This window comes from Trifolium pratense, linkage group LG3, assembly GCF_020283565.1.
Source record: "Trifolium pratense cultivar HEN17-A07 linkage group LG3, ARS_RC_1.1, whole genome shotgun sequence".
NCBI classification, from domain to species: domain Eukaryota; kingdom Viridiplantae; phylum Streptophyta; class Magnoliopsida; order Fabales; family Fabaceae; genus Trifolium; species Trifolium pratense.
Window position 1 is genome coordinate 30,149,962 of NC_060061.1, and position 27,116 is coordinate 30,177,077.

The window sequence follows — 27,116 nt, forward strand, 5'->3', positions numbered from 1 at the left end:
TATTGCGACTTTTCGTAATCGTATTTGTTATTTTATTAGTTTTTAATTATTGTGTTAATCATATTATTAGCTTTTTCTTAATGTTGTAGAAATTATAAAAATTTAAATGTGAACTTTTTAAGGCCTATTTAGCCTATTTAAAAAAACTATATAGAGAAGCTTTAATGTAACACAGACTTTTAAACAGGCTACAAGGTCAGGCCAGGCTTTTAAAAGGCACAGGCCAGGCCAAAAAAAATAACATTTGATAGGCCACAGGCCAGGCTCAGGCCTAAAAAAAAATCGTAGGCCAGGCTCAGGCCTGTCAAGGCCTGGCCTGGCCTGGCCTGTTCCCAACCCTAGTGGGAATTTTCTAAGTCATATGGTGAATGTATGGTAGTGGACAATAAATCCTACTATGTAAGGATATGCTATAAATATGACTATCATGTACTTTTCAAACAACTTGGAATATAATCTAATTTGAGAGTTTCTCTTGTGAGAACTTTTTCTTTGTTCTTGGGATAAGAACATTGTTCTTGAGATAAGAACTTTATAGTGTTGGTTCTACCGGCAGGTCGCGGTTAGGGTCGCACTTTCTTTGATAACTTTGGTTCTACCGGCAGGTCGTGGTTAGGGTCAAGTTCCTCTTTTCCTTGATAACTCTGGTTCTACTGGCAGGTTGCGGTTAGGGTAAAGTTCCTCTTTTACCTGTTTTCAAGACGATCCTAAGCAGTCGCTTATCAGTTGGTATCAGAGCTTCGGCTCTTGAAATCAGGTTTGATCTATCATTTTTTTTATTTTGTTAAAAAAAAAGAGTTTAAAAAAAATATATGGAGGAAGAAAAGCATGTCTCCATGAAACATTTGGAGAAGTTATTATTTCAAGAATTTCAAAAGCTTCATGAAAAGTTTGATCACATAGAGAGAAATTATAGAAAAAATTATTAAAAAAAAAGACGGAGAAAAGGAGATAGAAGATAGAAGAATGAAAAGTGAGGGACAAACAAAAAAACATATTGCAAATTTTGATGTATTTTGGGGTAACTTCCAAAATAAAGAGACTGGTAGAGAGAAAAGAAAACAAGAGAGCAAGGAGAAACTTGAAAGTGAAGTGAAGGGAAAAGAGATTATTGAAAAAGAAATTGAGAACATTTTTGTAGCTATCGAAAATGTCACCATTCCTAAGAGTGAGAAAGAAAAAGAAGAGATTATTGAAAAAGAAATTGATAGCGTTTTTGTGGCTACCGAAAATGTCATCATTCCTTTTAATAATGTTTATTTTACTTCTTGTACTCTATAATCTTTATCTCAAGGAGAAGTTATTGAAGAAAATAGAAATTCCAATTTTGAGAGAAGTAAAGAAAAGGAAGTAGAGAACATAGAAAATTGTGATAGAGAATATAATGATTTTATAGAAGTGGAGGAGAAAGAAAATATTGAGAGAAAAGAAGAAAAGAAACATGAATGTGAAGCGAAGGAAATTTATGAGAGAAAAATAAATGAGGAGGTTGAAAAAGATGTCAACTTTGAGAAGATTGAAGAAAAAAAAAAATCAACTTGCAAAAAGAAAGGGAATATCCAAAAGAGAGAATTTTTTTTACTAATCCTTTAGTTATTTATGCATGTTTGGATTTGAGGACAAATCCTCTTGAAGAGGGAGAGAATGATACGATCATGAGTTCCTAAACATGTGGAAGGAAACTTATAAAAAAATGCACAAAAAAATATTTAGATGAAGATGCTTGAGCCCAACTTAAAGCCCATTTCACATGATAAGGAGCATCTTTGGGCTGATTTATGGTCTAATAATATTGGACTAAATAGAAAACAATTAAGTTCAATTTTCTTTATTTTTATTGTAATTTTCTTTTTTGGTATTAGGAGGGTTTTTAGATGACCTTTAGTTGCTCCCTAGGCTCTCTAGATGCTTCCTAGTGGTGCACTAAGTCATTATAGTGGCTAGTGGGAATTTTCTAAGTCATATGGTGAATGTATGGTAGTGGACAATAAATCCTACTATGTAAGGATATGCTATAAATAGGACTATCATGTAATTTTCAAACAATTTGGACTATAATCTAATTTGAGAGTTTCTCTTGTGAGAACTTTTTCTTTGTTCTTGTGATAAGAACATTGTTCTTGAGATAAGAACTTTATAGTGTTGGTTCTACCGGCAGGTCGCGGTTAGGGTCACACTTTCTTTGATAACTTTGGTTCTACCGGCAGGTCGCGGTTAGGGTCAAGTTCCTCTTTTCCTTGATAACTTTGGTTCTACCGGCAGGTTGCGGTTAGGGTCAAGTTCCTCTTTTACCTGTTTTCAAGACGATCTTAAGCGGTCGCTTATCACCTGAGGTCTCTTTAAATGACGCAGACACACCCTCTATTTTTAAATTTGACACTGACCTCTCTTGAGTCTCTAAAAATAGATAAAAACGGGAGAAGTTATTATACATAAGTGTAATCCTTATGCATGGTACATAAGTCAATAACATCCATTAGATTGAGCATCCACATGTAATAATCCTAGCCAATTTCAACTCACACACTCACACCTAATCTCACACCCCCCAAATTTCTCATGTACCCCCCAAATTACTCGCACACCCCCAAATTTCTCGTGCACCCCCCCAAATTTCTCATGCACCCCCAATTTCTCGCGCACCCCCAAATTTCTAGCGCACCCCCTAAAATTTTTCACGCACCCCCCAGATGACTTGTGCGCCCAATTTTTTTTTTAACCCCCCATATTTCAAGCCTAAACCATTTTGCTGTGGGAATGGTTTCAAAAATATACACTCCAAAACCATTAAGTGCATAAGATGGTTTTGAAGTACAACCTATAATTAGAATCATAATTGTTTTTTTTTGGTACAATTATAATCATTATTTAAAACCAGTTAAATGGTTTCAGATAGTTATACACTAAAACCATTTGTATTGTAAAATGGTTTTATGTGTGTTTTTATGGTTTCAAAAATTCTGGAAACCATTATGCTGGTTAAATGGTTTCAGATAGTTATACACTGAAACCATTTGTATTGTAAAATGGTTTTATGTGTGTTTTTATGGTTTTAAAAAATCTGGAAACCATTATGTTGGTTAAATGGTTTCAGATAGTTATACACTGAAACCATTTGTATTGTAAAATGGTTTTATGTGTGTTTATATGGTTTTAAAAATTCTGGAAACCATTATGTTGGTTAAATGGTTTCAAATCACAATTATTGTTTGTATTCTAATTATAGGGTTGTACTCTAAAACCATCTTATACACTTAATGGTTTTGGAGTGCATATCTCTGAAACTATTCCCACAACAAAATGGTTTAGGCTAGAAATGTGGAGGGGACCAAAAAAATAAAATTTGGGGGCAAAAGTCATATTGGGGGTGTGCGAGAAATTTGGGGGTGCATGAGAAATTTGGGGGGTGCACAAGTAATTTGGGGGGTGCATGAGAAATTTGGGGGTGTGCTAGTAATTTGGGGGGTGCACAAGTAATTTGGGGGGTGCACTAAGTAACTTATGCATGGTGCATAAGGATAGCTTTATGTATAATAACCAATTGTGATAGAGAATATAATGATTTTATAGAAGTGGAGGAGAAAGAAAATATTGAGAGAAAAGAAGAAAAGAAACATGAATGTGAAGCGAAGGAAATTTATGAGAGAAAAATAAATGAGGAGGTTGAAAAAGATGTCAACTTTGAGAAGATTGAAGAAAAAAAAAATCAACTTGCAAAAAGAAAGGGAATATCCAAAAGAGAGAATTTTTTTTACTAATCCTTTAGTTATTTATGCATGTTTGGATTTGAGGACAAATCCTCTTGAAGAGGGAGAGAATGATACGATCATGAGTTCCTAAACATGTGGAAGGAAACTTATAAAAAAATGCACAAAAAAATATTTGGATGAAGATGCTTGAGCCCAACTTAAAGCCCATTTCACATGATAAGGAGCATCTTTGGGCTGATTTATGGTCTAATAATATTGGACTAAATAGAAAACAATTAAGTCCAATTTTCTTTATTTTTATTGTAATTTTCTTTTTTGGTATTAGGAGGGTTTTTAGATGACCTTTAGTTGCTCCCTAGGCTCTCTAGATGCTTCCTAGTGGTGCACTAAGTCATTATAGTGGCTAGTGGGAATTTTCTAAGTCATATGGTGAATGTATGGTAGTGGACAATAAATCCTACTATGTAAGGATATGCTATAAATAGGACTATCATGTACTTTTCAAACAATTTGGAATATAATCTAATTTGAGAGTTTCTCTTGTGAGAACTTTTTCTTTGTTCTTGTGATAAGAACATTGTTCTTGAGATAAGAACTTTATAGTGTTGGTTCTACCGGCAGGTCGCGGTTAGGGTCGCACTTTCTTTGATAACTTTGGTTCTACCGGCAGGTCGCGGTTAGGGTCAAGTTCCTCTTTTCCTTGATAACTTTGGTTCTACCGGCAGGTTGCGGTTATGGTCAAGTTCCTCTTTTACCTGTTTTCAAGACGATCCTAAGCGGTCGCTTATCACCTGAGGTCTCTTTAAATGACGCAGACACACCCTCTATTTTTAAATTTGACACTGACCTCTCCTGAGTCTCTAAAAATAGATAAAAACCTCTCTTATCAACTTCGTTAACCATTCATCTAATTTTAAACTAGACACTAACCTCCCTTAGATCTCTTAAAATGATAAAAAAAACCTCATTTGTCAACTTAACACTTTTTTTTTTAAAACTAAAAACTACTATTTTTCCATGGATTTGGCATAAGACATGGCAAAAAATCACTGCTAAAAAATAAGAACTTGCAACTCAAACGTCCAAAGCACAAAAGGACACCTCCAAAGCAAGCATTAAAAACTCAAAAGTGCAAGCATTAAGAACTCAAAAGTGCACAGAACCTGCAAATTAACCAATAGCAGGAGCAGAAACATCACAAAACCACAATATATAACTGATAAACTCAAATTTGTCATAAAAATATATCAGAATTTTAACTATCAAACAGTTATACATCATATTCCCAAAAAAAAAGTGAATATCCATCAAAATATCTCCAAAATCATATGCATATCTTCAAAATATCTCTAAAATCAAAATATCCATCAAAATATATCCCCAAAGTCATCTACATCATATCTTCAAAAAAGTTTACAGCAAGATTGTCTTCTTGTTCACGAGTGTTAGTCAGCATTCTCATGAGTAACTTGGCTATTTCCCGAGTGATCTTGACTTGCAGCTCCATGATGACTTTCCATTGTCGCCTTTTGCTGTAAGATGATAAAATATGGCATTGGTTAATTAACTTTATTATTTATTATCTATTAAAGAGGAAAATGAGTTTTTAATTTACCATGTTTGCATTGGCAACGCTACTATTTTTTTTACGTCGAACCTTCAATTTTTTCTGCACATTAAACATACATGTCAATATTAATGTGAAGATAATTCCTCCAAAATCTTTAAGCTTTGTAGTCATACCTGTTTTTGAGTTTTATCTCTTTGACAGCCCAATATGTTGTGCCCAAATTCTTACAATTTCCACATCTAACTGTGTTTGATCTTCTTGCATCCTGAGGATCACCTGGACCTTCGATCACACTTCTCTTTCGATTAATTCTTGGTCGACCTGGAAGTCTCCTCAATACAGGAGGATCAATATTCCCATAGCTGCCTCTATTTTTTGTGTCTAACTCAGGCATGGGATGTATAATCTCATTATAACATAAGCAATAAACTTTAGTAGTATACACATTATCAGCAAATAGTTCTACATTTTCTCTCTTGTATGCAATACATGCACATGCATGTTTGCAAGGCAAACCAGACACCCTCCAATAATCACAACCACATGTTCTAAATCTCAAGTTCACCACAAAGGTGGTATAACCATCTTTCACTTGAAACTCATCATCACCTGCATATGTGAGTTTACACATTCTTCCATCTTGCATTTTAGTATCAAGCTCCTTTCTAATCTTAGGTGTGATAATGTTCTCAAAATCACATGCTTTTTCAAACCTTGTTTGAAATCTAGCCATCAACCTACAAGTAATTGACTCAATCATTGACAAAATTGTCTTTTTTCTGTCATCACTCAACCAACTATTAAAGGACTCTGAAACATTATTTGTTACATGATCAGATTTGCACTCAGAGTCAATAGTATGTCTTGCACACATGCTTTTAGGCCTTTCCGGATCTAGCAACCAATTTACAGCCTCATTACTAACTTTCGTGAGTTTGTCCATGGCTTTGTCAAACAAAAACTCATTATATGCCATTGCAACGGCCCAAAATTGTGTACTAAGAAGCAATGTTTTGAAATTGAGTTTGAAATTGTTTAACAGATGATTACAACAATACCTATATAAATAATAAAAGAATAATCATTACAAAATGTAAAAATAAAACATATAAAATGTAAACAACAATTGTTACCAGTGTTTGGCATACGGAAAAGTTTCTACAACTGCATTTCGCAATCCCTATTTCATAGATAAATCAAATTACACAAGTCAAATTACACAATAAATTATGATATAAAATGATAAATTAACAATACAAGAAAGTCACTAACCTTTTGCATATCAGACATGATTGTCACATGCTTATCTTGCCATTCGAGAACAGATCTCAGAGCATCACCCAATAAGGACAAAAAAAACTTTCATGAGTCTTTGCACTCAACTTCCACAACAGCGAATGTAATTGGAAACACGCCATTGTTTCCATCAACTGCCACAGCTGATAGTAACCCCCCCCCCCCGTATGGTCCTTTTAAATGACACCCATCAATGCCAAACCAAGGCCTGCAACCTCTCACAAAACCACTTTTCATTGCATTTAGGCAAACAAAAAATCTTTTAAACTCTGGATTGTTGTTGATTTTGGGTTCCAATTGTAGTTTTATTATAGAACCAGGATTTATCTCCAAAGCAAGATTGGCCCAAACTGGCAAGTCATTATATGAAGGTGCATGAACCCCTTTGGTGTCTTGTCTGACCCTTTTTCTTGCACGATAAAGTTGAGCTACATTACTTGGTTCTATTCCATAGCTATCCAACAATTCTTGTTTCATAATTGCATAACTTATATCAGGGTCAGCTTTTATCTTGCTTTCTAACTTCTTTGCAATCCAAGTAGATGTAGCATTTGAATTCTTTGACGTTCATATGCAAGAATGAGTAGGGTTGTATGTCTTAATCTTATATGTTTTTCCATCCGGTGTAGGAGAGGCATGGATGCGCCAACTACAACCATCTGCAACACATATAGCGGTTACCCTTGCCTTTTCATTTTTAATCCTCTTAATCTCAAATCCCTCTTGTATAACAAAATCTCTAAGGGATGTTCTAAACTCATTCACATCAACAAACAATAAACCTGCTTCTAATTCAACTTTTCCATCACAAAGAGGTTCGAATATCCTTCCTTTCATACCTCTATCAACATAAATCGGCACCTTATCTTCATCTGAATTCTGATCAGTAACAATAACATCATGTTTTTCTTCGTAATCACTAAGCTCATCAATATTGATTTCATTTTTCCATTCTTCATTTATGTCACTAGAACTTGAATTAGTTTCTTCACTTTCATTTTGTTCAAGTTCATCACCATCCCACTCAATATCAGAGTCACTAATTATTGTATCAACAATCTGCCTAGGAACTTCAGTTTCTTCATGATGATGATTTAATTTGGGGATGAGATCCAAACATATTTAACATGGTATCAGAATCGGGTTAAAGACTGCAATGTGGGCATTTGACCCAGGACCACGCTAGGCGTGAGGGACCACGCTAGGCGTGAGGGACCACGCTAGGCGTGAGGGTGGGTGTTGAATATGTTGTTGTGTTGTTGGAGATTGTTTGAAGTCCCACATTGCTTAGGTTCCCGGGATGTGAAGTGTATAAATATGTGAGGGCAACCTCACCCTTTGAGCTAGCTTTTGGGGTTGAGATCCAAGCATATTTAACATTAATAATGCAGCATACACATGGATACAACTACGCATATTATTTAGCTTAAAAATGTCAAGAACATCTGAATCAGTTTTAATGGGGATTTTGCCTTGACTACCAGGATGAAAAAAACAAAGGCTTACCGACAAACTTGAATCCTTGCACCCAACATCTGTAGCCAACTCGTTAACGTCGTCAACCAAATCAAAGTAAGAGTATCGGTCAGGGTCAACATTCAAAATCGGCTTGCTAGCTTCTCCATCAAAATGTACCATCAAATGAACACAATCTGGGTTAGGTTTATCATATTGATTGTACCCCATCTTTTATCCTAAATACACTGAAACAAGAACACAATAAAGAAATATGAGTAAATAAGAGGCATCAACCAAATAAATAGATGAAATACACAAAATCAATGTTAATGAGAACATCGAGAATGAAATGGATGAAGACGACAAAGAGTGTGGCAAAAAGGAAAGTGACGTTACCGAATGTGGCGAAAACGAAATTGATGATGATGAAGAATACCCAATAAATCGATGATCGATGATGATCAATATTCCTTGGTGAGAACGAAAATCGATGATCAATATGGAGTTGTTTGTTACTTCCATGGTGAGAACAAAATTGATGATGATCAATATTCCTTGGTGTGAACAGTGAATAGACATATGAATTTAGAAGGTGAAGAGGGAACTAAATATGCGGTAACAATTTTGGAGAAGCGCGCTTTCTATTTTGGAGAAGAGGGAACAGTGAATTGACGGACTTTAACGGCGTTAAGTGGGAAGGGAGGTTTGTGTCATGTGAGAAAATAGAGGGGGTGTTTGTTACATATGGATAAAGTTGAGGGGAGGTTAGTGTATTTTTCCCAAAACACAATAAGATATTTTTTTTTTACTAAAAGTAAATATTCATTCATTCAAATTGAAACATATCATTACAAATTCAAGATTGCTAAAAACTGAAAAAGGTGAATCTATAAACAATCATGTTGCATCTAGGTTAATAGCATACAACGGCATCATGAAACTGCCTACAAATATGACAAAATAAATGTAATCGGAATATTTATACTCCCGGATCTGCAACGTTGATGTCCAAGTCTTCGTCAGATCTCTAATAAGTTAAGATGGATATGTCAATTTAAATCAAAGAATCACGGTACCAAAACGAAAAACCAACGAATGTCGCACAAGACGACGATAAATAGGGGTGGGCAAACAAACCCAAAAACCAAACTAAACTGTCAAACCAAACCAAAAATAAACTGAACCATAACTAACAGTTTTAAAACTAAACTGAAACAGTTTGGTTCGGTTCATGGTTATCAGTTTGGTTTGGTTTGGTTTAATGGTTCAGTTATTTTTAGTGAAAAATTAGTTATGGTTTGGTTCAAAACCATAAAACCGAACCACTTTAACAATTCGGTTCAGTTCGAAAGACAAACAGTTCAGTTCGGTTACTATGAATTTTGAAAACAGTTTGGTTCAGTTCGGTTCGGTTTTGGGTTCGGTTTTCTTCCAAAACCGAACCATGCCCACTCCTAACGATAAATCCAACGCCGCACAAGACTACTATAAACACAACGTCGCACAAGATGACTATAAACAGAAAATCATGAAAAAATTAAGAGGCCGTTTGTTATAGCTTATTTTAGAAAAAAATCACTTTTTTTATAAAAATAATCACTTTTAATTGTTTTGCATCTGTTTGTTACAGATTTTAAAAATAATCAGAAGCTGAAAATAATCAGAAAACAGCTAAAAATGAGAAGCTACTAAGAGTAGCTTATAAATAATAGATTTTTTTTAGAGGAGAGGGAAAATAAATGTTAAAAGAAGAAAGTTATTTGTAATTAAAAAAAATCACTTTTATAAATTGTATCCAAACAAACTAAAAATTATTTTATTTAAAAAAAAGTGATTTTTATTATAATAAACAAACACAAAGGAAATTCAACTTTTCTAAAAATCTCTAAAAACTAATCTCTAAATTATTTTATATTATAATCACTATTTTTTTTAATCTATAACAAACGGACCCTAAGAGTTCGTTTGTTATAGCTTATTTTAGAAAAATATCATTTTTTTTATAAAAATAATCACTTTTAATTGTTTTGTGTCCGTTTGTTATAAATTTTTAAAATAATCAGAAATTAAAAATAATTAGAAAACAACTAATAATGAGAAGCTACTTAGAGTAGCTTATAAAATAATAATAATTTTTTTAGATGAGAGAGAAAAAAAATGTTAAAAGAAGAAAGTTGTTTGTAATTATAAATAATCACTTTTATAAGTTATATAATAAAGTAAAGATTATTTTATTTAAAAAAAATAATTTTTATTAGGGTCATGTTAACATGTGCACAAAAAGTTAAATGCACATATTTCAATATATTATTTCAATGCACATATTTCAATATATTATTTCTACTTTTGCTTCCTTAACATATGCCTTTGGTGCACATGTTAACATTTTTCTTGTTATAATAAACAAACACGGATGAAGAAGAGAAACTCGCGGGAAATAGGGCGGCTGTACAATGGGATACTTTGTTGAATTCACCGAAAATGTCATCTCTACCTGAGGAACTATGGAGCAGAATTCTGGAAATCGGAATTGAAAAAAGCAATTTCAGCCACAAAGACCTTTGCTGCATCTCCATCTCATGCCGCCTCCTTCATCGCCTCTCCTCCGATGACTCTCTCTGGAACTTCCTTTTCTCCGATGATGACTTCCCTCCTTCTACATCTCATTCATCAAAATACCTTTATCAATTAAGGTAACTTTCAAATTCTAGGTTTACACGTCTTTTCACTTTTCTTAACTTCCAATTAGCAAGACCCTTGTCTTTATTCGTTGATTTTCTCATCTAGGTCTATGTAAAATTCACTTTCATTTATTTATTTTTGGTGTTGAGGTTTGAGAGAGAGAAGAGAGAGAAGGATTATTAGGATTATCATATCGCGAGGATGAAGGTTAGTATCATAAACTCTTCTATCATCAAGGTTTTAAATTGCGGTTGCGGTATCTGATGCGGTAACCGTTGCGGTTGTTGCGATTGCGGTCATTGACACTTCTAGGTCACTACACTATTTATCTACCATTGTAGATTTTTTGTTTATTCCATAAACACTATTCGAATGTGTTTAAAATACTAGGTTGAGAGTTGCTAAAAGTAAGGTTTTTCATGATTTGACACAAATTAGTAGCATTTGAAGTTCATAAATTTTATTTTTTGGTGAGAAAATTTGATTGAACATGGTTGAAATCGTACGATGCGACCATACTCATGAATTAAAATCACACGCAATTGCGGTGCGATGCGGTTGATGCAATACTCTGTCCGCAATTGCGGATGCTGACCGCAATTTAAAACCTTCATTGCATATCTTGCCATAATCAATCAAAAATAACAATGCATGGAATGATAGACTTTGCAGAAGGATATAGAGAGTAAGAGAGAAAGTATTACAGTCCATGAAACAGGGGAAGTATTGTCTTCAGTCTCAAGAAAAAGAGAGACAACAAAAATTGCATGAGGGAGATGAAGAAGCTCGAAAGCAAAAGAGGCAAGCATATCCGTAGTATTTTTCTACAATCAATCTATACTATTGTTGTTTGAGTAATTTGATTTTGTTGGATCTTTTCAACTAACATATTTATTTAGTTTAACTTCAGTTTAATTTACTTACAAGTTTATAAACCGATTAAATTAGTTGCCATGTTATATTAGAAATTTTCTTTTGAAAGAGTTGAAACCCACTTGGGTTGGTGCATTGGTATTGGCTTGGAACCTGGGAGTGTGCTCCTCTTGAGTGGGCTAACTCTCTGAGATTCAATTCTTTCTGGCGCCAATTTGAGTGGGCTAATTTAGCTTCTTCAAAAAAAAAAAAAAGAGTTGATGAGTGCCTGGACAAATAACTGAAGTACTCAGTAATAACTTACGGATATACGATTACTATTATTACCTTCGTCGAACCTTTTCAAAAAACACTAATGTTATTCAAACACAATTGTCTAACAAATATACAACAAATATATATCTTTGGTTCACAATCTTCATACTATTATTCAAAGTTGATCTTTGCAATTTCAAGAGTTTTCTTTCCTTTATGAGGATTTCCAAAGAAGTTGTTTATGTAATCCTGCCACAAGACTTCCCTATAATCAGCCAATTCATCTTTCTTCACCAATCCTGGTAATGGGCCAATCCTCTCTATAACTATTGGTTGAGTGAACAGTGGAATTGATACACTGGATTGGGTGGATGTTGTCATTATTACTCTCTGTTCTGAACTCTTATACTTCCCATTGCTTAGTATCTTACATTAAAATAGCAAAAGGGTTAGAAGTTATCTATGTGAGATCTATGTATGGTTACCAATTACCATAGTACGTGACTGCATATTCATGGTTTTATGGTGCGTTTGATCAACTAAAAAATCGGGGATTAAACTGGACAACTTTTGATATACCCTGTAGATTTATAAATTGGTTAGGAGACTGGACAAAATAGGTAAAAAAGATAGGACAAACATGAAATTTTGTCCCTCACTAAACCACCGCACAACTTTTTAGCCATAGTACAACTATAAAAAATAACAAAAATACCCATTTTCTTTTCGAATATAAAAATATTATCTCTCTCTGGTGCAATTTTGTCCTATCATGTACTATCTTAATCTGTCGTATACTGTTTTGTCCTGTGGTTACTGTTTTGTTAATCAAAGCACCATATGTAAACAATTGTCTTATTGAGAAAATTCATCATTATAAATTTATAATACTGTGTACTAACATTTTCTTGTTTAGAAAAATGAAATTAACAAATTCAGTGTATTTTGATGGAGTAATTGGAAATTATTTTAATTAATCTTAGATTTCAAGATATCCAACCTCTAAAGCATCACCAACATTGATGACTAAACCTCTGCTTTGACATATAAGCCACCAATTCCATCTTGGAGGAGCACTGTGATAGTCCCTACATCTGAGTCACGCCCTACGCCCTACATCAAGTGGTTAATAAGAGTTTTAACAAAAAGACGACCTAACCCAGAAATTCTATAATTCACTTAACTCCCGATCGTACTCCAAAAATGCTAGACCCACTTTCAATGAAAACCAGATGATACTCCAAGGACTAACAGGAATGATGAAATCAAAAGGGTACTAGATGAACTTACTTGCACTGATTAGGCCAATATTGAAGAGCATCTTCATCACTACTAGTACTATATACCATATTGATATGGTCTTTCCATTCCAACACATTTTCTTTCACAGGAGCAAAGCTAGTCCCATATTTCATCTTTAAACTTTGTCTATAAGCAACTTTCTTCTCTAGTGGCATGTTGAAAAATGTGTGTGCTGAATCCTTAAGTGATTCTGTAATGACCCAATTTTTATTTATTCGTTTTTGTGTGTTTACAATGTTTATTGACGTGGCATTTTATTAAGTTAGTAACTTTAAGTTAATTATCGAATACTTTAGTTAACGCGCGAGTTAGTGAGAGTTAACGCGAGTTGGGCCAAACTATTGGGCTTGAGGCCCAATGGGCCTTGACACACAAGAGGGGGGCGCTATATGGGCCTTGGTAGAGAGAGAAAAGTTCACTTTTTGCTTTGTGATTCAAGAAGAGTTAGAGGGAGAGCTTCAAGAGCTAGGGCAAAGCTTGAGTGGAGATTTCAAGAGCAATCATCGATCTCGTTGAATCTAAGGTAAGAGAGTTAGATTTCCATGATCTTGAGTGATTCCAAAAGGGGAGGATGTCGATTCCTTCATTCCCAAACTCTTCCACTCATTTTCGTTTTGGGTTGTGAGATTTTTCTTAATGAAAGTAAAATCTATTGATCATAACATGTTAAATAAACTCTTAACAAGTTGTATGAACGAATTTGTGGGGTTTTAACTGGGAATTTGTAGATGTTTTACCAAGAACTTTGTGGGTTATGTGTTTGTGTATAAATGTGTCAAAATCCATGAAGATAAGTGATTATTGATGTTAATAGTTGCTTTTAAGTGTTTTTGAACATGTATAAACATAACCTATGCTTGGTATAATTTCTTGAGTTAGAAATAAGTGATTTTAGGTCAAAATAAGTACTTTTACGTGCAAAATCGCGTTTGGACTGATCCCCTGCGCTATGCGCAGCCTTTTGAACAGTCCCTGCGCCATGCACAATTCAGCTATTATTTTTCTTGCTCCTGCGCAGCAGTCAGCAGACCCTGAAGTCCTGGGTTGACTTTTGATGGTTTATGCACCTGGAACCTATTTTACTCGGTTTTTCGCGTAGATTCCGATTCCAGAGTTTGTTTTGTGAGATAATGCATGCTTAATACAATGTACTTATTAGTATTGTGTTAAAATGCGAAGTAAATGCATTGTATGTGATAATCGATATGTATTGATAACGTGGATTAATTGTGTTTGTATGCAATTATTAATGATTGTTGATGTTATTTGATGGATGTAAAGGAAGGATATTAAGATTGAAGTATCTTAATAAAGAAGTAAGTTGAATTATGTTTCACTTAATAAATGACGAGCAAAATGCTAATTGTGTGAATATGAATTCATGAATTACATGCATTCATGAATTTTTTATGTATATTGGATATTCCAATAAAGAAGGATATCATATTATATTTATCCGATAAAGAAGAATATTAGAGGTGAGATGCTCTAATAAAGAAGTTTGGTACCACATGCATTAGATATGTCTAGGAGGACATTGCATGAAGTTGTGGCGTTAGATTGCATTAGGGTATATGTACATTATGTGATAATTGTTATGTGACGCATAGTTTGATTGTGTGATGAATGATGATTGGTAAATGATGTTTGGTTATAATTTATCTTGTAACTTATAATTAAATGAGATTGTTGATGTATGTTCATGAGTTAGAATATGCATGATATGATGAGGAAGTGTAAGTATATTTCTTACACTTATATATTTATTGATTATGATTTCTAACTCTCTGTTTTGTGTTATGTGCTGGACTTTTGGGGGTTCAGATACACAGGTTGAGGATCTTGCTCGGGACGGGGTATTCGCTTGAACTTGTTGGATGACTGTATTAACCTTTGACCTTGCTAACTTGTATATTATGATATCCATGATGATGATAAGGCTATGTATATGTTTTGATGCCTTGGATAATTATAATTTAGCTTTTGATGATCAATATGTGTTAAAAAGGAATGATTGCATGTTTGAATTTCATTTCTGCTGTCGCAAGTATGTATAAGCATGTTGAATGTCCTTTTGCCTTGTATGTTCGTTTTATTAACATGTAACACCTTAATTTTCTTAAGTGTTTTATTTACATATATTCAATAAATACGCGTTAAGGGGGTTAGGGTGTTACAGATTCCAATAGCTCCAAAGGAATACAATGATTCACTACTTGAAAAAATTCAAGTGTCTCAGCCGCTCTAACAATCTCATTCACCACTTTTTCATGTTCTTTTCCATTGAGTTTTGATAAATCAATTGGTGGCATATCACATGACTTTGAGTCTTTTTTGTTGATTCTTTCATGTATGGGTTGTATGTAAATATTTGGAACCTCTAATAAACCTGAGTCTACTAAACCTTTGATTACATTGCCTTCTTTGACAATGAAGTTGTACAATGAATTTGAAGATTTGGAAATTGAGGCCATTAAAATGTGCAATTTTTTTTATGGGGTGTGATAGTGTGTTAGATACAGAGGAAATTGCAACAATAAATAATGCTACTTTACAACTACTAGTCTACTACTATGTAAATCAGGTTGCGTACTTAACTGATCTGAATTGCGTATATGTGGCTCAAGTTGAGTTGAGAGGATTTATGATGATATGGTCAATTTCAGTTATAAATAGTTCCAATTTGATTACTTGCACGTAATTCTCACTTAATCATGTTATAGCATTATTTCGAAACTCATCCTATTTGTTATTTTCGTGAGAGCAAAACTAGACAAGTACTCAAAAACAAATATATAGCACAAAAGTGAGACCAGCTAGCTTAGAAGGGACCATAAACAAAGCTTAACTTAACATGCCCTTAGAAGGGTCCCAAGACCATTCATAAAACAAGCAGTGTGACATCTGCATGCGACTCAAACCCCATTTCCATGACAAATCTTTAATATATATATATCTACCACTTCCATATGGTCCTTAATCTTGTTTGAAAAAATTACATCATTCTTCGCAATTTTAGACGTCCTTATGTTTTCGCATGTACCTTTCCCCCGTGTCTAAAGCTCATAACCACCATATCCAATTACTCAACCTAGCCATTGGAATCATCCAGCCCATTCAGAACAAATTTTTTATGTTTAAAAAAGTCATTTAATTCATACGATGAGTGAAAAAATTATTTAAAAATTTAAGAGTTTTATGATAATTAAACAAATATAACTTTTGCATAGACTAAAACTACTTGCAAAATTTATATTTTTAAATATAAAACAATAAAAAATTAAATAAAGATCAAACTTAATTAAAAGGGTCCCAAAGACAAAATATAAACTTCAAAGGTCCCCAAGGACAAAAGTATAAATCCACTTAAATATATAGGACAAAATGTTGTATTTTTTATTGTGAAAAGGAATGAAAAAGTTAATTGAGTTACGTCTTATAACTTTGAAACTTGAACTTAATTGAAAGGTGCAGAAAATGTCAAAGAGTAGTAGAGCAAATGTAGAAAAAGTCTGTTTCTTTTTAAATATCATTTTTTACCATTGTACATATGTCGTGCATCATATTTTCATCACTAATATTTTTAATTATCTATTATAATAAATTATAAAAATTTTATATTTTTAAAATATTCGTCGAGATAAATTGAATAATATCTTATTTACTAACATTTGGTATTATAAATTAATAAAAATTATGGTTAAAGTAAATTATATGAATAATACACGATGCTAAAAAAAAGGACACTAAAAAGAATCTGAGGGAGTACAAATAAGTGTAATTAATGATAGACCGGGCCACATTTTAATAAAGATCAAGTAACAAAGCCCACATTTCAACATTTTGCATTTTAAGGGAAAGTTGATTTCATTTTGGACAAGACTTGTGTGTTTTGTCTTAGAGAGTTCAGAGAGAGAGAGAGAGAGAGAGATCAGAAAAGAGGGCACAATGAAAATAGGGAGAAAGGAGATTATAGATGAAGCAAAGAAGCAGCTATGGCTGGCAGGGCCAATGATATTTGTGTGTGTTTTTCAAAACAGCTTACAAATCATATCTCTAATGTTTGTTGGACATTTGCATCATGAGTTGCTTCTTGCTGGTGCTTCTTTGGCTATTTCATTTGTCAATGTCATCGGTTTCAATGTTTTGGTATGTTGACATGCATTTTTATTTTTTTCATTTTGATTTTCAATACTTTTATTGATGTCTATTCATGTAAAGTCATGATAAAAATGTTCATAGTACATTAAGCTGACAAAAATATTACCGAAAATAATACTCTCTCCGTCTCAAAATTCTTTCAACCTCAAGATATAAATAAAAACTAGTCAACAAAAAATTTATTTAATGTAAAATTTAGACCAAATTGTTAAACCATTTTTACTTATATTTTTGAACAGAGAGAGTATAAAATTGATAATAGTTCTATCATTAATAATAACTCCTTTTTTACATACAAGAATATTTTTTTTAATGAGACAAATATATCTTTTTGACTAGTGAAAGGAAATCTTAAATATTTACTAATTTTAAAATTTATTGGTCGCAATTGCATTTTTAGTCAATGTCAACCATTGACTTTGTTGTGGAGAAATAGAATATATTTTATAAAATAATAATAATAATAATAATTATGATTGTTATTTTTCTTTTTTGGAAAAACTATTAGTGTATTTAGTTTATTTTTATCTTCATTTCATATTTTCAGTTTCACTTAAATATATAACATCACATTATGTTAAAAATAATTAAAGTTAAATTACATTTGTTTGTGAAAATCTTGTACATGATATAGTGTGTTTAGTACTATTGTTTTTCTTTTGGTAAAACCACCATACTAGCTATTCTTTTAAACTCAAGCATGTTTTATGTTTATTTAGATGGGCATGTCAAGTGCATTAGACACATTTTGTGGTCAAGCATATGGAGCAAAACAATATCACATGGTTGGAATATATACACAAAGAGCAATATTGGTTAACACTCTTGTTAGTATACCATTATCAATTATTTGGGCATACTTAAAACCAATTTTGATTCTACTACATCAAGACAAAACTATTGCATCACAAGCTCAACTATTTGCACGTTACTCTATTCCAAGTCTTTCTGCCAATGGCATTCTTAGGTGCATTATTAAATTCCTACAAACCCAAAACATAGTTTTTCCTATGGTGCTTGCTAATGGATTCACTAGCATAATACATGTTGTTCTATGTTGGTCTTTGGTTATAAAATTTGGACTTGGTATTAAAGGAGCAGCTATTGCAATTTGTATCTCAAATTGGCTTAATGTGATACTATTGGTACTTTATATCAAATTCTCCTCTTCATGTAAAAGGACCTGGGTTGGTTTATCAATGGAATCCTTGCACAACATTCCTCAATTTCTCAAACTTGCTTTTCCTTCTGCAGTCATGGTTTGGTATGATATTTTCTACAAACAAAAATTGACTTACATATATTATTTTTTCTTATTGACTTTGATAGAATATATTAAATTCATTTTATTTAATTAGCACATAAAGTTTGAAGCATAACATGAATTGTGCCATGTTATATTACAATGTTAATATTATAGACAAAATATGAAATTCATTCATTTCATTTTATCCTTGAGAATTTCTAATTGCATAATCTCTATTGCATCATTACCATGTTACAGCTTAGAGTCATGGACATTTGAGCTAATGGTACTCCTGTCTGGTGCTCTTCCCAATCCAAAATTGCAAACTTCTGTACTTTCGATATGGTTGGTACTTGGTATATATATATATCTCTCTCTTAAAGGATTATGCCACGCCTTGTTTTTCATTGCTGTTTTGTTTTTTTTTATTTAATAATGTGTGGTTAGAAATTCCACCATAAAGATAAATAAGTGGAGTGTTCGAGGTTTGAACCCAACTCATATATAATATATACGATGTTTCTACCAACTGAGCTATGCTCATTGAAATTTTTTCATTGCTCTTTAGATATACCAAGTTATTGCTTTGTTTTGTTTCTTTTCACAATTTTTTTTCCACAAAATTTATTCCTTTAATTTGTTATACATGACCGAATGTACTTTTTTATCCACAGTGTTAATATATCTGGTATGTTCTGGATGGTTCCATTTGGAGTTAGCGTTGCTGGAAGGTTAGTTTTCACGCTATTATTATTATTATTATTATTATTATTATTATTATTATTATTATTATTATTATTATTATTATTATTATTATTATTATAAATTCTATTAATATTATATTAGAGTTAGAATCCAAAACAGATACCAAAGAAATGTGCATGCAATATTTAAAAATGGTGTTGGTCACATTTATTTAGTTTAATTAATTATGTTTTTAGTCGTCAAATTTGGGTTGTTGTTGTCTGTAAACATTAAAAAAAGAAGTTTTTTCATCCTCTGATTTCTAAAATTTGTTTCAATTGATCTACATTGATTAATTTCAAACCGTACAATACAATTTGTTTGGGTCTCCCCCTTGCAAAAGGTTTTTGCAAAAATTATAGAGAGACTAAACTAAATTAAGGATGAGTTGAAGGTTGAAGCACATTTCAAAGTAATGAGTATTGCGTCGCACCAACTAACACACTCTTTTTAACACACCAGTATTCATTGGACCAACTCACCCTTTTTTTTAATCAAGTTACCTATTAACCGGTTCAGCGAGTTGAGATAAAAAAATAAACGTTTTCTGTTCCAAAAAAGCTTCATAGAAAACATGCTTTGGGTCTCAGTTCTCTGCAATTTTTGTCTCCTCTGCGTTTTGTGTTGGATTTATCTCCTTTTATTTATTTATTAATTTGAATAAGGGATAATTACTGCTAAGTGCACATTGTGGTAATTATCCATTAAGCCTAAATTGTGGTCTTTATTCTTTCCCTAAAATATAGTAACCGCCCATAAAGATAGTGTGGCAGTTATGATTGCACTTAAGATATTTTTGTGATGGACAAAAATTATAAATAGAGTGCAACCCTTGTTTTGGTTCCCTAAGCCTCATATCTCTATTCAGTGACTTACACCATCTAAGAGAGATTGTAGAAGGTTTAGAAGAGCCTCAACAACCTCAAGCAAGATCAATCCTCAACAAGAACAAGTTATAGCAATGGCGGGAGGTATTTCAGCTATTTAAATTCAATTTTGTTTCCGCTGTTTAAGGTTGAATTTCGTTTATGAATTAGTAGAAATTCTTACATTTGGTATCAGAGCCCTATTTGCCTCTGCCTTGCAATTTCGTGTTCTGATTATTGCAGTTTTAATCCATTCTAAATTTTTTGATTTCACATGTTTGTAACTGTTTAATTTATACACAGAGAATCTTTAAACCATATAGAAATAATTTCGATTCATGTGATTTAGAGTTAAAAATAGTTATGAAATCAAAAGCTTTAGTAATCTGGGTTTTGCTTGAATTTTTCATAAATTTCGATTTCAGATTAAGAGCGTTTTAGATGCAGAAAAATATTGAATCATACGGAAATATTTTAGATTCATGATTCTGTGTTTAAAACATGAATTTTCGGTGTTATTTTGGCTTGAAATCGATTTTTCCAGTTTCGGGTCGCGTGAATTTTTCAACCGGGTCGTTTTGACCCGTCTGGAGGTTGAAGATGATGATATTTATTTTAATCAATGCTTTCATTATAAATATTATGTAACGCAAATTATTTCAAAACTGATTCACCTGTCTTAGTGGTTGATTTATTGACTTGCTGCTGAGACATCGTGGATTCGATTCCGCTCTTTGCCTTTTTTGTGAATTTTCAATTTTCTTTATGAACAGCAATGATTAAAATTAAAATCACGAAAAATTTGTCCTAACACCGGTTCGAACCAGGAACCTGTAAGACGCGCCCATTAAGAAGCGGCATTCAGTAACCGCTTGGTCAGGTGTAACGTTTTTGTATTTAATTGCATTGAACCTTATTTATTATGCAGCTACGTGTTGTATCCAATTAAGGCATGATAATTGTGTTTTTTAATCATGTAATTGTAATTAAAATTAATTGGTATATATGCCATGTTGAAGTTATGTAACACCGATTCTAGTCATTCACTTGATTAGTATTATTACATGGTTAATTTATGTAACCTACTAAAGCATATAATATGTAAGTTTTTTAATCATGAAATTATGTGCATTAAAATGAATCGGTTACATTTTATGCAATTGAATATTATGAATTAAATGTCAAAATGATTTATATGATTTTATTTGATTAAGGAGTAGCCACAGCATCTTTAATCGAGTGAAATTATATATTAAGAGTTTAAAATCATGTTAGTGACATTGGTTGTAATTGACTATATTGAACGTAGTAAATTTTGTCCCACAGGAATTTTTATTATGTTTATGTATGGTTAATTAGGATAAAATATTAAATTATATTTTCTAATTTACCCACAGGGATTAGAAAAGGGAACATAATTTGATAGTTTTATCATTAAGTTATATGAATCTAATTGAATAAAACTTTAGTCTACAGGTAAGTTTTATGTCACTAGATTCATAGTTTGAAACATGATTTACATTGGTAAAACATGGTATTTGTTTAGTAGTCTCAATTTAATTATAAGCATGTAAATTTAATTTTACAGCTATGCAGCCTATAAATTTCTCTCACTTTAAGTGTGAAATTCCCGAACTAAAGGATGAAAATAATAAGGTGTATAAGGAGAGAGTTCTTCTTCATTCAGGATGAATGAATATTTGATTATGCTATTCGGAAAGACGAACCATCTCCTATTATAGAGACTAGCCTTCAGGAAGATGTCGATCTTTATGAAATATGGGAGCGACCTAATCGTCTCAGAATGATGTTCATAAAGACCAACATTTTTTTTTTTGCTAGCATTCGTGGTTGCGTTGATCAGCATAATAATGTTCAAGCATTGCTTAAGGTCATTGATGAACATTTTAAAAACATCAAATAAGACATTTGTTATCACCTTAATTATGAAGTTCTCATCAATGAAGCTCATCATTGTGAAAGGAGTGCGTCAGCACATCATGTGAATGAGGGATATAGCAGCACAACTAAAGACTCTTGAGATTAACATTTCAGAATCTTTCCTTGTGCGTTATATTTTTAGCACTCTTCCATCCTCAAATCAGCCGTTCATAATTCCATGTAACACACATGCGTGTTCAAGAAGAAAGAAAGATTGATGATGGAAATGGATAAAGATGTTATAATGACAAATATGGAAAAGAGCAAGACCCTGAAAGGTAAATGAATTTCATTTGTCTGCTTTGAGTCTAATATGATTGATGTCATTTATAACACATGGTGGATTGATTTTGGTTCTACAATCCATGATTATCGAATACCTTACAATGTATAATCAGCTTAAGAAAAACGCTTCCAAGTGAGCAAGGCATCTATTTAGGAAGTCAAGATGCGTTCACATATAGAGGCTGTTGAAACATGCAATTTAATTTTTTCAGTAGTGGCTTTGTTTTAAATTTGAAAAATACTTTTATTTATATTCCAAGTTTTTCTAGAAATTTAATTTCTATTTCAAGGCTTGAACCATTGGGATATTCCATTATTTTTTATAAAACGTCTTTCAGTTTGTTTAATAAATCTAAATTTCTTGGAAATGATGTATTATCCAATGGTCTCTTTTCTCAATTAATTTTCAAATTGATGCCACTAATAATGTTATGCATGTTCAAGTTGAAACTAAATGATGTGTTATAAATAAGGAATCCTCTATTCTGTGGCACCGGAGATTAAGATATATCTCCATTCAGAAAATTAAAAGACTAGTGAATTTAGTACTTTAAATTTCACTAATTTTTTTTTAGACTTGTGTAAACTGCATTCAGAGAAAGCAGACTAACACACATAAGAAAGTGCTAAGAGGAAAACTAAAATATTAGAAATCATACATTCAGATATATGTTGTATGTCCAGACATGGACATACAAGGTCCGAAATATTTCATCTCCTTCATTGATGATTACTCACAAAAATTATAGAGAGACTAAACTAAATTAAGGATGAGTTGAAGGTTGAAGCACATTTCTAAGGAAGATGATGAGATGAGAGTAGAAGAAGGTTACAATTTAAAAAAAGAAAAAGAAAAAACACTCACAAATAAAAAGAGTGTGTTAAAAAGAGTGTGTTAATGGATGTGACCATAACATTGGTCGTAAGTAATTAATTTCTAGAAAAGCTATTAGGATTAGCTTTTCATTTTGGGATCAAAAGTAATTATCTTTATGTTATTATTATTGATCATAATTAATGAGTCTCGTTACATATGTATTAATTTCCACACAACAGTACAAGAATCTCAAATGAACTAGGAGCTGGATGTCCAAATGCTGCATATTTAGCTGCCAAAGTGAGTTTATTCATAGCCTTCACATGTGGAGTTTTAGAGTTCACTTTCATTATGTCGGTTTGGAAAGTTTGGGGCAAAGCTTTTAGTAACGTACATGAAGTAGTCACATATGTTACTTCCATGACACCAATTGTTGCAACCTCTGCCTTCGTAGATTCATTTCAAACAACACTCCAAGGTAATGATTCTTATTGAGCTCTATAATATAGAGAGTACAATTTAATACCACTTTGTTACTAAATTTTATTGAAATAAAGTGAGCTAAAATACAATTTTATATTACCTTGCTTTGTTGTATTATTAATAAAAAATAAGGGGTCGAATCAGTAGCTCAACTAATTTGGGCTAATGGTTAAAAGAGTTGAAAAGTTAAAAATTCAGATTTTTATTTTATTTTAAGTTCTGATAAATGTGAAAATATTAATATTAACAATTAATTTTTTAAAAGTATTAACTTATAGACCAACCTTATATATGTATAAATTTAATTTCTTTATGCTTTAAATAATTTTTTAGTTTCAAGAGCATTCGATACTATTTTTTTATTTTCGTCTTCACAACAAAATATTTTGATTTTAGTTTTTAGAAATAAGAATGTTTTTCTGCGGTCCTCAATATTTGATTTTAGACCTTGTAATATCAAGTTCATATTGAATAAGTATTTATAAAATAAATTTATGTCTTATTTTAGGAACTCTATGGATAGAATATTACAGAACCTAAAATCAAAACAATAAGGATCAAAATTAAATTTTCATTTTAATACCTAGACTAGATTAAAACCAACAAACAAAAATTTGAGGATTAAAAATAAAATAGTTACTTCTTCCGGTCTCATTTTAAAAATGTAATATAAAAATTAATTAAGAATAGTAGCATTCACCGAAATAAATATATTAAGAATAGCAGCTAATTTTATTTAATTTTTTTATGTAATAAAATAATTACTAGCTTTTACGGAATTATCTTTTATTTTCATTTCATTTTCTATGAGAAATTGTTCGATTAAAGGGTATTTTGAAAATAATAACATTTAATAAATTGAAAATAGTTATAGGTTACTTATATTTTAAACCACAAAATATATATAATTTATGTTTTATTTATATTTGAGATGAGACTAGTAGTATATTATATGAACCAAAAACTATGTAAGCCTTCTCCTAACTAATAATTCGTTGATTGTGAATAGGGGTTGCCAGAGGATGTGGTTGGCAAAAGCTTGGTGCATATGTTAATCTAGGATCTTATTATCTTGTTGGCATTCCTTTTTCTGTTCTATTTGCTTTTGTCTTCCACATGAAGGGACAGGTAAGATTTAACCATTTTTTTAAATCATGTTCCTATATTGCTCAGTAGCTACTAAACTACTTGATTTAGAACTCTAAATTTGGTATTATGTTGATTAATTCTTCATGAACACAGGGGCTATTTTTAGGTCTTATAACCGCACTTATGGTGCAAGTTGTGTGTTTTCTTATTGTCACCTTGCGCACCAATTGGGATAAAGAAGTAAGTCTTCCTAATTTCAAATGATTTTATGAGTCCGATTGAATTTGCTTATTTTTAAACTTATATGCGAAACAACTTATACATATAAATAAACTTTTATGTATTATTATAAGCTTTTCGAGATATTTTATGAAAAAATAACTTATAAAAATATAGTTTTTGTTAGTAAAAACTTATGAATTAAGCTAAAAAATAAGCCACATCCAAAACTGAGTGATGATTAACGGCGTCTCTAGAGAGTAGAAAATGCTATTGTCCTACTCCCTTTTACGACTGAGACGACAACCTAATCGATGTCTATTTGAAAAAAAAAAAACAAATGTATATGAGTTAAGTTTTAAGATTGTTAAATTAGTATCGATAAAGCCATTGTCTCAGCCGTAAGGATGATGAGGACCGAGAATTTACACTTCTAAAGATAATGTCTATCATTAGAATTTCAAACAATTTTTAAATAGTGATCCAATCGAACACATATTAAAATGGCCAAAATGACTTTGTCTCAATTATATTGGCTTTTAATTAGCATCATTATCTTACATTGTTCAGGCAAATAAGGCAGCAATACGAGTTGGCGGCAGTGGAGTCCAAGTTAATGTACTTCCACATGAGCAAAATGTTGTTACTCTATAGTTTAAGAATCTTTTCATCAGTTTTTTTTTATAGAAATTTTATGTTGAAAGTGGAGACTAAGGGTGTGTTTGGTAACACAAATAAACTAGCTTATAACTTATTATATGAGTTTATAAGCTTGTTTCAAAAATTAGAGGTGTTTGGTAACAAGTTTTTTATACTAGCTTATAGCTTTTTTTCAGATGCTATTAAGTAGCGTTTGAGCTTATAGCTTATAGATTTTTACACTTTATTCCATTTTTACCCTTTAATTTAATAACTACCCACTCTAAAAAAGAAACTACCCACTATCAATTATGTCATTTTATATTTATTAACCACTTTAAAAGCGAATTTTATCAAACACTTTAATTTCAATTAACTAATTTTTCAGCTATCAGCTACCTTTTCAACTATAAGCTAGCTTATAGCTTATTTTAACCAAACGACCCTAAAACTCGGTATCATGTACTACTGCAAAACCATAAATCAAAATTAAATCAAAATAAATTTGGATTGAGAATAGACACAATGCAACTAATAAAGTTTAGTTTAACTTTTTTTTTGTCTGAAAATGTAAAAAAATGGATTAAACGGATTAAACTCATTCGCAAAGTTTAACTTTTTCTTTAAATTATCAACTAAAGTTCTAGAAAAAAAATAAATAAATAAAAAGTCTGCGGGCCAACTCGGCCCGCCCCGCACTGCTCTTTTAACGGGTTAGAGCTGGCCAACTTAAAATACATACCGAGCTTAAAACCTAAGGCCCAACCCGTCAAAATACCGGATTTGCCACCCCTACTTTAACGCTTTCAAGTTCCAACAAAAACTATTTCGACCGACCAATCGTTAGTTGGTTATGTGGTGATTGACGCTGAACTTGGTAGGAAGGACCACAGTTCGATCTCCCGCAACTGTGATCTGAAGGGAGCTGAAAGCCCCAAACGAGATTAAACCGGTGGCGGAAGAAAACAAAAAGTTGTTTCAACCGAACATCATAGTAGGAAAATTCTATTAGAATTTGAGAGGCCTATACTCAACCACAAAAGCTAGCTTGAGAGTTGAGTTTTGCACTACACTTATAAAGACTATCTTTGCCATATCTCTAGCCAATGTGGGACTTCTAACACACCCCCTCACGCCCAGCACTATTGGGCTTGGTGCGTGGAATCAACAACGGGTAGCCAAATATGGGAGGTCTCCACAACAAACAACAAATGGATCTAGGATAGGCTCTGATACCATATTAGAATTTGAGAGGCCTATACTCAACCACAAAAACTAGCTTGAGAGTTGATGTTTGCACTACACTTATAAAGGCTATCTTTATCATATCTCTAATCAATGTGGGACTTCTAACAAATTCTACGCCTTAAAACTGATTTTATAATTGGAAGGGATGAAAAAAGAAGATATATTAGTATAATATACAAAGGATGTTAAACATTTAATAGTAATTAGACAGAATTTCAAATTGTTGCAAAAA

At 32.2% G+C, this 27,116-nt stretch overlaps 3 protein-coding genes, 1 long non-coding RNA gene and 1 pseudogene across 5 annotated transcripts; 2 read left to right on the forward strand and 3 right to left on the reverse strand.

The window, feature by feature from the left end:
• Window positions 1-4,925: 4,925 nt before the first annotated feature.
• LOC123912991 lies at window positions 4,926-8,682 on the reverse strand. Of its 2 annotated transcripts, XM_045963593.1 has the most exons (6): window positions 8,431-8,682; window positions 6,553-8,279; window positions 6,414-6,460; window positions 5,454-6,338; window positions 5,326-5,379; window positions 4,926-5,242 (listed from the first exon to the last, which is right to left on the reverse strand). In XM_045963593.1, exons 2-5 carry the CDS (start codon window positions 6,568-6,570, stop codon window positions 5,370-5,372), a joined length of 960 nt encoding a protein of 319 aa, XP_045819549.1. In that variant the 5' UTR covers window positions 6,571-8,279; window positions 8,431-8,682; the 3' UTR covers window positions 4,926-5,242; window positions 5,326-5,369. The 2 variants fall into 2 exon arrangements, with proteins under 2 accessions (XP_045819549.1, XP_045819551.1); XM_045963595.1 differs by lacking the exons at window positions 6,414-6,460; window positions 8,431-8,682 and having other exon boundaries at window positions 4,958-5,242; window positions 6,553-6,590.
• LOC123912992 lies at window positions 7,144-8,262 on the reverse strand. The gene is made up of 2 exons (XM_045963596.1): window positions 7,961-8,262; window positions 7,144-7,675 (listed from the first exon to the last, which is right to left on the reverse strand). The coding sequence occupies exons 1-2, from the start codon at window positions 8,260-8,262 to the stop codon at window positions 7,144-7,146; spliced, it is 834 nt and encodes a 277-aa protein (XP_045819552.1).
• A 1,793-nt stretch (window positions 8,683-10,475) lies between the features above and the next one.
• On the forward strand, window positions 10,476-11,517 carry LOC123916682. Its single transcript, XR_006812231.1, has 3 exons — window positions 10,476-10,727; window positions 10,866-10,923; window positions 11,380-11,517. It is a non-coding gene; the product is annotated as an uncharacterized LOC123916682 (long non-coding RNA).
• A 480-nt stretch (window positions 11,518-11,997) lies between these two features.
• On the reverse strand, window positions 11,998-15,620 carry LOC123916681 (annotated as a pseudogene).
• A 1,474-nt stretch (window positions 15,621-17,094) lies between these two features.
• On the forward strand, window positions 17,095-25,654 carry LOC123914936 (protein DETOXIFICATION 16-like). Its single transcript, XM_045966100.1, has 8 exons — window positions 17,095-17,295; window positions 18,027-18,571; window positions 18,812-18,898; window positions 19,228-19,284; window positions 23,446-23,684; window positions 24,699-24,817; window positions 24,932-25,018; window positions 25,568-25,654. Exons 1-8 carry the CDS (start codon window positions 17,095-17,097, stop codon window positions 25,649-25,651), a joined length of 1,419 nt encoding a protein of 472 aa, XP_045822056.1. The 3' UTR covers window positions 25,652-25,654.
• Window positions 25,655-27,116: the final 1,462 nt, after the last annotated feature.

What these genes read in the sequence shown, in the direction of transcription:
- LOC123912991 (XM_045963593.1), bottom strand. An exon ending in TTTCCGTATGCCAAACACTG is followed by an intron (nt 6,339 to 6,413) that starts GTAACAATTGTT and finishes TTATTTATATAG; the next exon opens with GTATTGTTGTAATCATCTGT.
- LOC123912992 (XM_045963596.1), bottom strand. Translation starts at nt 8,262, where the DNA reads ATGGGGTACAATCAATATGATAAACCTAACCCAGATTGTGTTCATTTG. An exon ending in ATCCATGTGTATGCTGCATT is followed by an intron (nt 7,676 to 7,960) that starts ATTAATGTTAAA and finishes TCTCATCCCCAA; the next exon opens with ATTAAATCATCATCATGAAG.
- LOC123914936 (XM_045966100.1), top strand. Translation starts at nt 17,095, where the DNA reads ATGAAAATAGGGAGAAAGGAGATTATAGATGAAGCAAAGAAGCAGCTA. An exon ending in ACTTCTGTACTTTCGATATG is followed by an intron (nt 18,899 to 19,227) that starts GTTGGTACTTGG and finishes TTTTATCCACAG; the next exon opens with TGTTAATATATCTGGTATGT. An exon ending in GCACCAATTGGGATAAAGAA is followed by an intron (nt 25,019 to 25,567) that starts GTAAGTCTTCCT and finishes TACATTGTTCAG; the next exon opens with GCAAATAAGGCAGCAATACG.